The sequence below is a fragment of the Sarcophilus harrisii genome, chromosome 1 (genome assembly GCF_902635505.1).
Source record: "Sarcophilus harrisii chromosome 1, mSarHar1.11, whole genome shotgun sequence".
NCBI lineage: Eukaryota > Metazoa > Chordata > Mammalia > Dasyuromorphia > Dasyuridae > Sarcophilus > Sarcophilus harrisii.
This window is the reverse complement of record NC_045426.1, coordinates 708,272,304-708,287,518: the sequence shown is the minus strand read 5'-3', so window position 1 is coordinate 708,287,518 and position 15,215 is coordinate 708,272,304. Positions and strand designations below refer to the sequence as shown.

The window sequence follows — 15,215 nt, the reverse complement described above, 5'->3', positions numbered from 1 at the left end:
TAAGCCGCATGGCGGTGCGCCCCTCTCCCGGTCCCATGGCCCAAGGAGTCCCCTGGTCCCGGAAGAACCCACTTCTCCTCACGAGACACAGGGTAGATTCACGACGGACAGAACGAGTTCTTAGCTAAGAACAAGGGGTCACGGTGTGGGGCCCACACTCAGGAACCCCCCCAGGGGACACGACATCCCCTGCAGGCCTGGAAAGGGGGCAGCCGCACTGATTGGCGCTGCCTCCGAGGTGTACAACCTAGGAGCTGGACCTCTGGCCCGGTACCAGGACAGGTACTCCTCAAACAGAATATGCCGGGGTGGGGCTGATGATCAAACCACAGGCCCAGAGTCAGTCCCCGTGGAGGCAACTCCCGGTTTTCCTGTGTCTTAGGGCAGCGCCGCAGAGGTCCGAAGGAGCTTTCCAGAGACAGAGAACAGGAACCCCATCCGCCGGCCCGCGCCCACTCCTAGGACAAATCCACACCTAGCAGCTTTCAATGTAAAACCATTTTTATTTTTCTTCTAAATCAAATCACTTTCACAACAGTGAAAATTAGTAACCGGTAAATGTATCTCAAGGTACATAGAGTCATTGATGGTCTAACTGTGGCCAGAGCACAGTCCTAACTAATATAATGGAATAAAGGGAGAAAATGGGCGTAGAGGAAGAATCGCATTAAATTAGAAAGGAAGTGTAAGGTCACTGAATCGCCAGTGGAGCAAAAGTGCCTCTGCCCAGGGCCAGAGCAGCGATCCAAATGTGCCGCCGCCATCCGGCCCCACTCCTGGCAAAGGCAGCTCAAAGGAAATGTGAGCTGGGCCCAATTCCGATAATCTCTTTCCATCATTTTGTAGATACAGGGGATTCCGCTTTCTTTACCAAACTGGCCTCCTCCTGCCCCTCACAGAGCCAGGAGCGACGCCGTACCACCACTGGGCCAGTGCCGGACTCCCCAACCTGGGCTTTAAGCTTCAAGGACACCCAGGCCCGGGGATTGCGGGGGGCGGGCGGGGGGGGGGGGGGGGGGGGGGGGGCGCTCATGGGGACAAGTTCCCTGATGACACACGCGGGTGCCAGCCAAACATCTGGCTCCACGAGCCCATCCACCCCAGACTCGGCTAAGGCGACTCCTACAGAATACTTGGGTTTGGAACATTTCAACACTGGGTTCAGGCTTTGATGAGCCTGAGGTTGGAGGGGGGAGCTGTGTGTGTGTGGGGGTGCATATTCATTCCCTTTTCCCGGTATCTTTGGACTTGATGCTTGAGCTGCCCCCCATGCCAAAGCACGGAGGGACTGGGTTCCTTGCAGGACCTGATTTCCCAATAATGGGGAGCTGAGCTGGGGAAGGCAGGCTTCACACACGGGAAGGGACACCCCAGAGTGGAGTTTCCTCACATTTTGGCAGGCGGAGACACAGACACGGGTGGATGGACAGATAATCAGACAAGGTGGTACGTCACAAGCCGTTCAGCGCCCTACCTTCTTATTGATCAGATTCAAAGTAAAAGCACTTTTAAAACAAGAAACCCAACCAATGATTAGATGGGGGTACCTTTCTTCCCATGATTCTGAATGAAGAGGTACAAGAAAGGAAGGGAAGATCAGGCAGTGAGAGGCTCAGGCCTCTCACTCCCTTCAGGAGGCAGCAGGAGGCCGCTGAGCTTGGCAGGTCTCAGGAAGCGTCTCGGCCAAGAGCTGAGGGCTCTGAGGTTCCCGGGGCAACATACAAAGAGGACCTTGCTTGGGGGAACCCCCAGCGCCCTGCACCCCCTGTCCGAGACCTCTCCTGGCAGGGCCTCACTGCGGGCAGAGTGAATCTCGGCCAGGCCTGGGGCCTAGGAGCGCTCCCCTGCTCTTACTGACAGAAAGCTGGCTGCGGGGAGGGTCCGAGGACCCCAGACGGGGCTGCTTCTGGGAGCGCCTGTTTTCATCTGGGAGAGATGCAATAACTGAAGCTTAAACTTAACCTTGGAAAGAATATTAGTGGCTCAAGTGTCCCCCCCACTTTGCGGTTTGTCTCTGGGGCCTGGAGGAGCCTTCGCCATCATTCCTCCTGGTAGAGAGAAGCCAGCATGGCTACAGTTCCCAGGAAGAACAGGACGGGAAGCCCACGAGCAGAGCCAGCTGTCTCTAGCAGGGAAGAAGGGAGCCAAGGCCCCTCCAAGGCCCGAGCCCAGGAGGAAGCCAGAGTGTCCAGGTCACTCTGGTGTCCCCAGGCCACCAGAGCTACCTTTGCTGATTCAGACAGCCCTGTGGCCCGCCTCTGGGCCCACCTGAGGAACCGTGAGGAAGAAGAGGAAGGAAGCTGGGGCTGGGAGAGTGGTGGGGAACAGAAGGCCCGGCCTCGGCATGTCCTATGCACAGCTGGTCCACACGGGCGGGCAGGAGCAGACTGCCGCTGGACACAGTGTTTTAGAGTCTAAGGAGAGGAAGTCCAGTTCAGAGGGTACCATTCGGTCCTTCCCTTTACTTTTGTGATGGAGGCAGATGACAGCGCAGGGGCTCCTCTCTCCCCAGCCCCTCCCGGCCTCAGATCAGTCCCCTCCAAGCCAGCTGGCACAGGTCTCTAAGCCAGGCCCGAGGCTGGAGGGGGAGGACTCCAAGACGGGGACTCATCGACCAAAATCTAGTTCGTTTCCTTCCAAAGCTCTGCTCCCAGAAGCCAGGGTCCTCCCCGTGCCGCCGACCCCGCCGATGCCCTGGCCTGAGCTCAGGAGCCGGGCAGTGACGGTTCAAGGAGGGATGGGTGAGGGCTGGTAAGCGGGTCAAAGGCCCTGCTGCCGCTGACTACCCAGGCCACGGACACACGGTTACGCGATCAACAGCCAAAACATGATCACCAGGGCCACAAACAGGAAAAGCCGAGACAGGAACTGCTCATCCACATACTGGGGAGTCCCGGGAACAGCTGCGAAAACAGGAAAGAGAAGGGTCAGCTGGTGGGCCAGGGCTTGGGGCCTGGGGCGCCACGCCGACTGAGTCTCCTGAGGACAAAGCCTTCCTGTGGCCAACGGCTCGCTTATTTCCAGTGGTGACCTGGAGTACCCCAAACTCTCGGGGGGGACTGAGAAGTCCCTCTAAGGCAGAACTGACAAAGGGTCAGCTGACCTTGGCTTGAAGATCTCTGGTGATGGGGAGCTCACTACCTGTCAAAGTAGCCTAGTAAACTCTGTGAGGGTTCTAACTATTAGGAAGATTTTTTCTCAAATTAAGACCAAATTTGCTTCTATACAAATATAATGAAATACCAACAACCCCGGAAGAATGGAGAGACTCCATTTCGAGTTTGTATAAGAGAATTTCCCATGCCAGCACGAATAAGTGAGTCCACAGAATAATGGCCCCAGAAGGCGATCATGCTAATGCAGCCGATGCAGGGCCAGGCCCCGAGACCCTCCAGCCACTTTCTGAGACGCTCGACTTGCTCTGACCATAACCCTCCTTCCCTGAACCCGGCAGCCTCAGGGCTCTCCCAGGTATGCCCGAGGGCCCGGGATGAGGCAGTGTGGCAGCTGAGGGCCAGCCTGGCTCTGGGCGCCACATCAGCCGGTGGTGAAGGCACTATGAGGGAAAGGGGGCTACGCCGTGCACTGTGGAAGGACAGGATACCTGGGAAGGCCTCCTGGTTCCCTGCTGTCTTAAGCATGAAGGGAGGCCCCAGGGCACTGCTTCCTCGGGAAGAGCTTCTAGGCCACACTGTGGTCAGCCCACGGGAGGGGTCCCCAAAGGCTGGACTGATCCCGGTGACTGCCCACAGTGTGTCTGCTCCACTCAGGCCCAAGATTGGGCTCGGGGTCTCCACCCACACCCCTGAGGCTCGCAGCAGGCAGCCAAAGGGCAGAGGAGGAAGAGTGCTGGATTTGGAACCAGGGACTGGGAGTCAAATCTGGCCCCGGGGGCCCGGAGCACATCATGCAGCTCCTAGGGCCGCTGTTTCAGGGGGACGCACTCGGGACCAAGGCGGGAACGGTTTTGCTTGATCCTGAGTGTATGTTATGAGGGTTTCCTGTTTCAATTTAAAAAAAGGTGAGGGGAGGATGTGGAGTGTGAGAGGAAACTGAGTTTTGTTTCTTTTAACAAAAGGGACGGTTGTAACAAAAGAGGAGGTCTTGGTACCTTCCAAGGCTACTTCCTAAACAGCGCCTGGGCGGACACGGCCAGCCCGCCCAGAACCCATAGACCATCCGAGAGAAGGGCCTACCTGGAGGGGGCCGCCCATCATTAATGTTAAACGCAGTAGCAAAGATCCCAAAAGGAAAGGCTCCGATCCCGAAAGACATCTGGAAGCCGCCATCGCCGAAACCGAAGCCTTGAAACCCCTGGTAAGAGAAGAGGAATGAAGCGGAGAAGACGTGGTCCCGCTCCCACCGTCCCGCCCGCTCTGCTGCTCGCCAGTGGCCCTCGGCTCCCCTCCCGCCCAAGTGCTGCCCCCAAGACCAGCCTTCTGTCGAGCCTTAGCGCTCCCACTTTACAGATAAGGAAACGGGTGCATCCCCGAGGTCATCACTCACTGGGTGACCTGTGCACCCACAACATGGAGACTGGTGGTCTGGAGGGAGGTGGGGATCAGAAAAGACCTCGAACCCTTGGGGGAGGGGTGGGCTGATTGCCTGGGCAAAGGTCAGGTGCTGCAAGCTCGGCTCACTTTCCTTGCCCCCTGGCTAACGGGGCTTTCCTACCCCCTTATTCCTCATTTACTCTGTGTCTACACCTAGCCGTGTTCTCTGAATTTGTCCTGACTGCACGTGGGCTGCTTGGGGCCGGCCCAGGGCCTGGAGCACAGCGGCCCTTTCAGAAATCTGGTGGCCAAGAAGGGGGAGGAAGGAACCAAGAACGGAGGGGAATCTGAGGTGAAGAAGCGGCGTCCTCCCTGACTGGCTGTGGCTCCCCACACAAGATGGCACAGTTGCCCCAGCACGGGCCGGTTGTGCCTGCACTTGGGTGCCCGAGTTCTTCCCCAGCCCGAGGGCTCGTACCTGGCTGTCCTGGCCTGGCCCCAAGCTCCCCCGGGGAGCCGCAGCACCCATCAGGGACCATCAGCTGATTTAATAAGAGTGCAACTCCCTGGGGAAGGAGCAGCGGCAGCTCCCCCACAGACTGCAACGCCTGCTTGTCGGGGCCCGCGGGAATGGAAGCAACGTGACGTTAGCAAGCGCAACGATTTCATCAGGACCGGCTTCCCGGGCGAGCTTGGCTTGGAGCTGCCCACGCCCCCTGCGTGAGCCTGGGTCAGGCCGGGCCCAAGGGCCTCAGGCACAGAGCCAGGGAAGCCCTGAGGCTTGGGCAAGGCCAGCGGGGGGCCGCAGCCAGGAAAGGCAGGCACTGGCCAGGCTGCTCCCCAGGCAGGCAAAGCTGAGCCACGGACAAGGACTTCTGGTGGAACTGCCCAGACTTGGATCTCGAGCCAGGCAGTGTGGCCCGGGAGCGCCAGAAGGGCTGCCAGGTCTGGGCGCCAACTCTGCACTCGCCGAGGCCATCCTGGGCAACTCGCATAACCTCCACTACCTGTTTCCTTATCTGTAAAATGGGGACGACCACACCAAGCCAAACCTTCAGGGGGCGGGGTAACAAAGCCTTCTAAAACTGAGATGACCCTGGGGGGGCTATCTTACCCCCCTGTTCTCAGGCTCCGGTCTCTGTCCTTGAGGTCGGGGAGGAGTCTTCTCTCTGAGGAATCAAAATGACGTGAAGTTCAGACAGATTCGAAAAAGGGGCCCAGACACGAGCGTGGCCGCTTCGGGCCAGAGGGTTTGTGAGCAAGGGCGTCCTCGCTGGAGGGATTTTTAAAAACCAGGGGAGGACCAGCCGTTAGCCTCGGGGGTCCATATGGCAGCACCGCCCCTCCCAGCCCCCACCATGGTCTTCCCCGGGAGGGGCCAGCTGGGAGGCGGCTGCCCAAGGAGCCACGCCACGTCCTCACCTGGGGTCCTGCTGCCCAGTGCTGCCCCTGCCGTACAGAGGGATCACTTTATCTCGGCTGATCCCTGCCTTGCACACCGGACACACCTGTCTGTTGGGTCTGGTCTCCAACCACTGAGAAAGGAAAAGAGAAGGCAGAGCAGGTAAGCGCACTCCGACGAAGGCCCCAGAGGGTGGCCCTAACGTGGGCATTCTCCGGCTCCGGGGCCCCCTTCTGCCCCCACTCAGGGTTGCAGAGGGAGCCAGGGACACGAGGCTGCTGACTTCTCCGAGCCCAGCCAGAGCCCTCGGCCTCCGGCTGGTTATTAATCAAAACAGATGAGAAATCTCATTGTGGACGCACTAAGGCCACTAGATCCTTTTTTCCCCAAGACCCCGAGCACCAGGGGGATCTTGGGAAGGTCTCTTTAAAAACTGTGCCCTTCAATGTCCTCTCGTAGGATCCAGGAGCTGCACTGAGGCCCCAGAGCTCCGAGAGCAGGAGATGTGATTTCAGAGGGAGCACTGACTTGCTCAGGGACTTGTAGGCCCCTCTAAGGGTTAAAAGAATCAGGGATGTTTAGTGTGGACTGAAAGGTTGGGGGCAAGGTCCGTACTTCTAAGGGGTGGGACCAGGTGCAGTGCACAGAAGGGCAAACTGAGGCTGGAGGTTGGGAAAGGTTCCCTAAGCAGGCCAGGCAGGGACGTGGGGGAAGGAACTTCTGTTCAAGTCCAAGGTGGACAAGGTACCTCAGGGGCTCTTCTAGCCCTTGGCAGACTGGCAGAGGTCAGGCCCTGCAGCTGTACCCCCGGAGTCTGGGGAGCTGCTGAAGGGAGGGTGAGGCAGCGGTCAGCTCCCGGATCCCCGAGAGGCCTGTCCAGGCAGGGCTGGGCACCCGCACCCACACCACCCAGCACCCACCACCCTGTGACTGCAGCTCTACCAGCAGTGCCCGCCAGGCTCATCTGACACAGGATTTATCACTTCCTGTGGTGAGGCTGGCGTGTTAGGAGCCCCTATTCATTTACACTCATTCTCATATTTGTTCTGTGTCTCTGCCCTTCTCTCTTTTTCCATCTCTCCCTCTCTGTCCCTCCCTCTCTTTCTCTGTCTCTCCCTGTCTATCTCTCGTTTCTCTCTCTCCTCTGTGTCTCTGTCCCTCCCTTTCTCTCTCTCTCTCTCTCTCTCTCTCTCTCTCTCTCTCTCTCTCTCTCTCTCTCTCTCTCTCCCCCTCTCCCTCTCCCTCTCCCTCTCCCTCTCTCTCTCTGTCTCTCTCTCTCTGTGTCTGTCCCACCCCCACCCCCACCCCCCTCTCTCTCTCTCTCTCCTGCCCTCGAGGAAGCGATGGGAAGGCACAGTGGAGGTTGCCCCCTGTGCAGATCTCGCAGCCCATGGGGAGAAGGCTCTGTAGCTCCAGAGTAGATTCAATTAACCTTTCATTCTGACCAAGTGGTTTCTCCCTAAGTTCTTCACAAACTCTAGAAGCGAGGAGGGGGAGGAGAGCAGCCCTTTCCTGGCGTCCCTGACCCTCACAGACACTCCCATGAGGCAGCGAGCCTATCTGACAGAGTAGGTAACTGAGGCACCGAGAGGGGAAGGGCCACTGGCTGGGACCCGAATCCAGGACCCGCCGCCTCCTTACAAAGATTGGGCTGAAGGCACCCAATGGGGAGATTGCGATTTCTGACAGCAGCCTCGGGGACGATGGGAGTTATTGTGCAAGAGAAGCTGATGAAAGACAAGGTAAAAAGAAATGCATCTCACCTGATGTAAACACGGCCAACTGCGGGCGTCCCCGGGGCAGGCAGTCCAAGGGAAGAGAGGGGACAAAGAGAAAGAGAGCGTCAGCCGGGGCCAGTGGCCACAGAGGCTGCATAGAGTACCCCCCCCTCCCCCCCAGTCGGCGGAACCTCTCCTCTGGCTGAACGCATGGCTCAGGAGGCAGACTGCAGAGGGGACCGGGGAGGCCACTCATCCCCACCTAATTGAACAAGACAATCCCCCCCCCCCCCCCCCCCAACAGAGGATCCCCGATCTGCCACAGCAAGCCCAGGGGCTCTCAGACGCCTCCAACTGTGAGGCGGCTTTTCTGTGCCATGTCCACCAGAAGCCTCTGGCCTGGCCCCAGCTCAAACCAAAGGAGGCCATCCTTGAGCTCGGGGCAGGCGCCCCGTCCTGTCCCGTCCCCACATTTCCCCCGGCTCCTCTGCGCCATCTCCCTACAGTGACCCTCCCTCCCCGGCCCTGGGACAGCCTTCTCCAGGAGCTCCTCTCCAGCAGGGGTCTGACCAGCCCAGAGGGGGCAGCTCGGGCTTTCCTGGGTTCTGGGTTTAGAGTCTGTCCTCATTGAGCCCAAAACCACATTTGTCTGTGGGCCATGTCCTCTTCTTGCCCCCTAACAGACCTGCCGCCCGCTGAACCCCCCAGACCCTTTCCTCCGAGCCCGCCGGCAGTCATGAGCCCCATCAGGCAGCCTGCCTCCTCAGCACCGAGCTGGGGCGCCTTTCTTTAGGAAGAGTGCCCCACAGCACAGTGTAGCGAGTGACCAGGACCTGTACCCTCTTCCTGCCCCCTAATGTTTATATATAGCCTACTAATCACCATCTCATTCAATCCTTACTCTAGGAGAAAGGCCCTAGGGGGCCTCAGACTCTCCTGGGCAGAACGGCTGCCCACCGGCCTCGATAAGGGAAATCAAACTGAACCATTCTGCAGATTAGGAAATTGAAGCAAACAGGATTAAGGGACTTGCCCAGGGCCACACAGCTAGGCCATGTCTGAGGCTGGATTTGAATTTGGGGCTTCCTGCCCCCTTTCCTTCCAAGCTGACTTGAGTGGTTCCTGATTACAGGGGATGAGGAGTGGGGGGCAGGGATAACCCTTCCACTGCTCCTCCTCATATCACCCTCCACCTTTTTTCCTTCTCATTAAACCATCGGCTCCCTGGAGGCAAGGCCTGGCCCTGGACCCTGTTGCTCCCAGCAGGGAGCCCAAGGTCTGCACTAATTTCTCTCGGGACCCTCGGCTCCTCTCCCCCAGAATGTGACGTTCCCTTTCCATCTCAGAGCGAGAGCAGCCTTGTGGCCAGGCCTGGCCTACAGGAAGTGCTGAGAAATGCTCAGGGACTGGTGGCTGGGCCCAGCCCAAGATCTGTGGACACAAGCCCGAGCCTGGTGGAGACACAGGGCCTGGAAGGGCCCCCAGCACTAGAGAATGCAGTGGCTCCAGAGCGAGGCCGGCCGCTAGCAGAGGAGGGGGAGCCCCCAGAACTCTCTGGGTGGGCTCCCGCCGGGCTCCCACCAGGCCCCCATCCTGTCCGCAGCCCCAGCTCCTGGCCCTGCCAGGGATCACGTACGCCAAGAACTGAGACGGTTGGGACGGGGCCTGGCTACACGGGCGTCTGGTTGGTAAAGGTGAGCTCGGGCCCCTGGACAGAGATGACCCAGCGGGAGCGTGAGCATCGGCCTTAACTAATACAGCCCCAAACCATCCCTGCCCCCACCCCATCCCCTCAGGGTCGCTCCTTGAAGCTGGGAGGGAAGCGGGAGGTTTAAGGAGGGGGAGGCCCAAGGCCGGTCTCCAAAAAGCTGCCCGGCTGAGCCCGGGACTTGCGCTTGCACCGACTGGGTGCCAGGTTCCTAACTGTCCCTGCCGGGCTGTGCCTGTGTTAACTGATCTGCTGTCCCGGGGCTCATAAAACTTGCAGAACAAAGTGGAGTTATCTTAATCCAAGCTTTGGACCCTAAAACTCTTTCCGCTCCAAAACCACTTTTAGAAGGCCCCCATCCCCTCCAAAGCTTCAGGGGCCTCCGGTTTCCTACACCGCAGAGGCCGTGTGCTGGCCCTTCAGGCCTTCTGTGCCCTGGCTCAGTCCACCTATCCAAGCTCAAGCTCACTTCCCCCAGGGCTCCCTCAGAGCCCCCCCTTCCCCCCGGTGCCCTCGGGTCTAGCTTCGCCGCCCCTTCACTGGTACTTAGCCAGGCTTGGAACACAGCAGGCATTTAATAAATGCTTAAGGACCAGGCACACACAGCTCACTGGGGCCTCCCATCTTCCCTTAGGTTGTTTCTCTGTGACATAAAGCACTGCCACGGGCAAGAGCATCAGCAGGAGACAAAGACACCCTCGAGCAGGTGCCTGGGCCACAGCCCAATGGCCAAGTGGCCCCGTGATATGGGGAGGGACAGTGGGCAGCGCAGGCGCCACCAGCAGTTTCCTGCCAGAGAACAGCAAAACCGTGGGTGCTGAGCATTTGGCAGGGAGGGATGGGAGAGGCAGGAGGGGCGGAACTAAGATGGCCTTGGACGCCAGACCAAATCATTCTGAAATGTGTTTAACAGGTAATAGAGAATTACTGGAAGATTCTGGGCAAAGACAAAACTGGATCTGGGTGCTAAGACAGATGGGGAGAGGAGGGGCGTCCGGGAGCCCAGACAGGAGGCGGCTCCGTCGGGGCGAGTGGGCCAGGAGGAGGTCAGCCCCCCTGGAAGGCCCTTTTTCATCTCCTCTCACCCCAGCCCAGAGCAGGAGGAGCCGGGGAGCCATAGTGAAGAGGGCACTCAAGGCCCTTCCCATCTCTCCCAGGACCCAGGCTCCTGACCCCTGCCGGCCACGGGACCGAGTGGGGGCTTCAGACTCTCCTGGGCAGAATGGCTGCCCACCAGCCACGATAAGGGAAATCAAACCGAACCAAGCCCAGCCCAAGTGGGCCCTCTGCCCCCAGAAGCTTCTCTGACCTCGGCAGTTCTCCCTCTCCTGGCCTCCCCCCTGGGCCCCACAGTATTCACAGTCACAGACAGCCAGGAAAGAGACCCCAGAGGCCATCGAGTCTGCCCCGCCCGGTCACTCTAGGTTCGCAGACCTGAAGGCCACAAGAGCTGCGTGCCCCCCCACCCCCCGCAGGCCACTAGCCAGTAGTGCTCCCCCCGTTACCCATGGGGCCCTCGGCCATTGACTACAGGTCACTTCTGGTGATCAGGCTCTTAGAAGGGCCCGCTGACAGGGCTAAGCAGGGCCTGAGGAGAGGATGGGGGCTGCCACCTCCAGGAGCCCATGCCAAGGCTCCCCCGACGTGCCCCGGAGTCTGCAGGGACTGGGCTCCCAGAGCCAGGGAGGACTCGTCTCTGCAAGCCGGGGTCCCGGCTGCTACCGCACAAAGGGGGCTGACACGCCGCTTTAACCAGGCCTTTGGGAATTCCCAGGAAGAATCTAAAGCAGAACCACCGATCCCCCCCCGCCCCCCAAAAGAGGAACCGGGCCCAGCAGGGCTCCGGGGCAGCACCCACTCACATCTATAACCCCCCCTGGGGCCACAAAAGGTGCTGCCGGGTCACCGTGGGCAACCCCCAAGCCCCAGCGGGCGTTTCCCCGGCCCGGCCACTCTCGGCTTTCAGGGGGACAGCCCCAATACTGACCAGAAGAGGTGCCCGCAGAGGCTGATGACGGCGTCCTTGGCCGTGTCCAAGCAGATGTTGCACTCGAACGTGCTATCCTGACTGCTGTTCTCCCCGGGGCCGTTGCTGCTGCCGCTTGTGCCCCCTGCGCTGGAGTTCTCGGGAGACGTCGAGGTCGTGGGCCCTTTGCTGGCCATTTCCGGCATCCACGGAGATCCAAGGCCGAACCAATCTTCCAGCCGAGCTCCTGGAAGGCAAACGGACTCGGAGTGACCTCCCGTCTCGCCTCTGGGAGCCAGGCTGTCCGGCTGCACCACCCCCCCAAACATCCCAATGCTGGAGCCACAAAAGCAGGAGGCCCAGGGCGGCCGAAAACATCAGGAAAGGCCCCGGCGTCGCCACATCTACTCGAGAGAGAGAGAGCTGACATTGCTGCGGCACCCCAAACCTCACCTGAGCCTTCCTCCTTCCCTCCCCCCCATGAGTGAGGGGCTCCGAGGAGGTGGAGAAGGGAGCAGGGTCTGGATCCCGTTACTCTTGGCCCCCCACCCCCCACCCCCGCCCCAGTGAGTGTCCAGGAGCGCCAGCCTACACAGAGCAGGATCTCAGGACTGATGCCAGGTGAGAGAAGAACCCACAGCGCAAGCACCCTGGCAGTGAAACCTGGCCTCCCGCCTACCAGCCCCACTCCCGGCTATTTCAGGCCATAAAAGCCCACAGCAAAGTGCCTCCTTCTTCGTTCCAAAAAGCCCTGGGCGGGCTCCCCCAGAGCTGGAGCCAGCCTTGGCCCCCGACCCCGAGCCCCTCTGCTGCTCTGCCCAGTGTCCCTCCCCTTCTCTGAGAGAACCAAGGGAGAGCACGGCAGACGCCCCCGGCTACGCCCCCACAGCAGCCCCTCACACACGCACTGGGGACACTCACCACCAGAGGCTGGGACGGCTCGGGTTTCAGCTGCCGTAACGAGAAGCCGCCCCCAATCCTCGCTTTTCCCTTGGCTAGTTCAGCCCGAGAACCCAGTGAGAAGTCCCTCCACACAGGCAGCAGCACACTGAGCCAGGCGGGAGGCGGCCCCTCGCACAAGCCCTTTTCACTTTGTTACATCATTTACCAGGAGGTCCCAGAAGGGCTGAGAGTTGCAGCTCCGGGGCCATGGCTGGGCCCCACAGGCCTTCTCTGCAAGCCACTGATTCATTTCTGCCATCCCCGTCCCGGGGCCCTCTCAGCTGTTCCCCGAACCCTCCATCTCTCTCTCGGTCACAGTCTCTTCCTCTCAAGGGCCGGACCTTGGGATTTCCTCCCAGGGTCACCTGTCCCCAACACCGACAAGGCAGCTTTGAGGGTGCAGACAGGCCCGGGGGTGGGGGGAGGAGAAGGGGGAAAAGGTAGCAGGCAGGGGCTCTCTCCTACCTCCTCCCCCACTTTTTCTTCTTGTTTTTTCTTGTGAAGGGAAGGGTGGGAAATGCTCTCCAGGGGAACATTTTTTCTCCAGGTTTTTTTGGGCCTTCCCATTTCCAGGCAGCTTCACAGGGGGCTCTTGCCCCCAGAACAGGAAGCTCCTGATAGGTACAAGGATAGTCAAAACTGTAGTCAGAATCCCGGGAGTAGCCTGGGTCCTGCACACAGCTGGTGCTCACTAAGTGTTTACTGAATGGGACACATCTGTGTATCACCCGTCAAAAGCTCCCAATTAAGCCTTTGAGTCAGGTCCCAGTTTGTCGGCCCCTTTTCTTGCTCCCTCTCCTCCACACAAAGAGCCCGTCCTGGGCCGTGACTCCCTGGCCTGGAATGCCCTGCCCACTGCATTCCCAGCTGCCAACTCAAATTCTCTTCTCCTGGGAAGCCTTGCCCATGGCCCCGCTTCCCGAAGCCTCCCCCAGCACTGTGTGCTCCTCTCTGGCACTGAGGCATTATTTTAACTCCAAGTCATTTGCTGCCGTGTCCAATGGCGGCAGACCCCAAGCCTTGGCCAACCTCTGCATGGCCCCTGGGGGCCGCCACCACACGGGCTCATGTTGATCAAGTCAAATCCATGCATTGCTTTCATTCAGCAAGTTCAAGTTGTCCCCTAAGTCTTACTGCAGCCCAAGCCTCTGTTCAAGCTTCAGACCGGCCTAAGAGTCTCGAGGTGCCCTTGGGTCGGCCATAGTCCGTGGGTGCCCCGGAGGCTGCTGCTGGTGAGTCCCCCAGCCCGGAGACGACAGCATACAGACCGTTGTGAAATGAGGCAGGATTCAAAGGGGGCTTCTGGAGAGGAGGGGGCCCGGCCAGCAGGGGACCGGCAAGCTTTGGGGAAGAAATGCTAGAGGGAAAACGAGGACATGCTGGGAAGTCTCACATGAGCTGCCACAGAGGCAAAGGAGCGGGGCCAGAAGTCGTCATCCACAGCGCGAGCAACCCCAAGTGTGGGTCGGCTGGGGATGAGCTGGCTGGTTTCCGCGGTGCTGGCCGGCCCTCGGGAAGGACTCAGGAAGAACAATGCTCTCCATGTCCAGAAAGGCCTGACGGGCCCAGGGCAGCCTTTCCTAGAGTCGGGCATTTAGGGTTAGGGTTAGAGTCGGGAGGCATTTAGGGTTAGGGTAACCCTAAAGATTCCTGCCCCACCTCCAACCCCCATAACACACTAAGGTGGAAATATTTTCGCGTGACTTCACATGTATAACGGGGATCATGTTCCTTGCCGGCTCGGCCAGTGGGGAAGGGGGTGGAGAGAGTGAAACTGAAAAAGCAAAAAACCCAAAAAATCCCGGGCAGACGAGGGCGGTGGGTTTTTCCAGGCCAAGAAAAGAGCAGCCAAAAAATAATGGAATCCCATAAACACATACACAGGCAGACACACGTCCACCCACATGGTTCGTGAGGGTAATTCACTGACAACGCTTGTGAACCCCAAAGCCCATGTGGGGGAGGGGGCAGAATCTCCAATCCAAGTAACATTAATTCAATGCCTACTGTGTGCCTGGCACTGCGAGCCCCTGCCCTCAAGGAGCTTACAATCTAATGTGGGGAGACGGCCCACAAGAGGAGACAGGAAGGGGAGGGCATTGAGTTTTACGGAACCAGGCGTGACCAGGCGTGATGGCAGGTGCAAAATGGAGTCTGCTGAGAGGCCAGTTTTGGCTCTCTTTATTTAAAAAAAAAATTATTGCATTAAAGATTTTTATTTTCAAAACATACACATGGATAATTTTTTGACACTGACCCTTGCAAGACCCTGTGTTCCAAATTTCCCCCTTCCTCCCGTCCCCTCCACACAGCAATTATCCAATCTATGATAAACATGTGCAATTCTTCTAGACACACGGGCATAATTCTCTCGCTGCACAAGAAAAATCAGATCAAAAAGGGAAAAATGAAGACAAAAAGCAAGCGCCCAACAACAAAGAGTGAGCATGCTGTGTTGTGGTCCCCACTCGGTGCCCGCCATCTCTCTCTGGGTGCAGATGCTTGCTCCATCCCAAGGCCATCGGAACTGTGGGCCCTCTTTAAAGGCTGGTGTTGGGAGGAGTCTGCAGCCCCCCAAGCTGAGGACAGAGGAGGCTGAGGTGGATCGAGGCTGGAGTTCGTAGTTCAGATACAGAATCTACAATTTTTCTTTCTTTTTTTTGGACTCAGTGAAAGGGGAGATTCTTTGCCCCGATGGCTACCAGCTTTAAGCACTGAATGGGTGCTGCCTCACTCACACTGAGACCAGCTGGAGACCTGAGCTTAATCAGGCCGAGATCTCCCAGATGCCTCCTGGGTTATGTCCAGTTGTTCTGATCTGTGTCTGTGGAGGGGACAGTGAGGCTGGTGACCTTGTCCAGCCCTTCCTGTCATGGCAGCCAAGATCCTCTTTGAGAAGGAAGGACAAAGGACAATAAGCATTTCTTGTAATAAAAGAGCTCAGTCTCTTGCTCTCCCTGTAGACAGACCGTTTTCTTGGCTTACA

General features: G+C 58.8%; 1 protein-coding gene across 7 annotated transcripts in view; it reads right to left on the bottom strand.

Annotated features, from left to right (window-relative positions):
• Positions 1–483: 483 nt before the first annotated feature.
• RNF185 (ring finger protein 185) overlaps positions 484–15,215 on the bottom strand; it is a 55,544-nt gene continuing 40,812 nt past the window's right edge. For 6 of the 7 annotated variants that reach the window (XM_031948941.1, XM_003762809.4, XM_012543958.3 and 3 more), the window contains exons 2-7: positions 11,309–11,534; positions 7,659–7,677; positions 5,916–6,028; positions 5,608–5,662; positions 4,197–4,314; positions 484–2,903 (exon numbers count right to left, since the gene is read on the bottom strand). In XM_031948941.1, the coding sequence (XP_031804801.1) occupies positions 2,806–2,903; positions 4,197–4,314; positions 5,608–5,662; positions 5,916–6,028; positions 7,659–7,677; positions 11,309–11,493 (588 nt within the window). In that variant the 5' untranslated portion in view covers positions 11,494–11,534 and the 3' untranslated portion in view covers positions 484–2,805. Of the gene's footprint in view, positions 2,904–4,196; positions 4,315–5,607; positions 5,663–5,915; positions 6,029–7,658; positions 7,678–11,308; positions 11,535–12,208; positions 14,416–15,215 lie in introns of those variants that run through there. The other variant, XM_031948940.1, reaches the window with a different exon arrangement.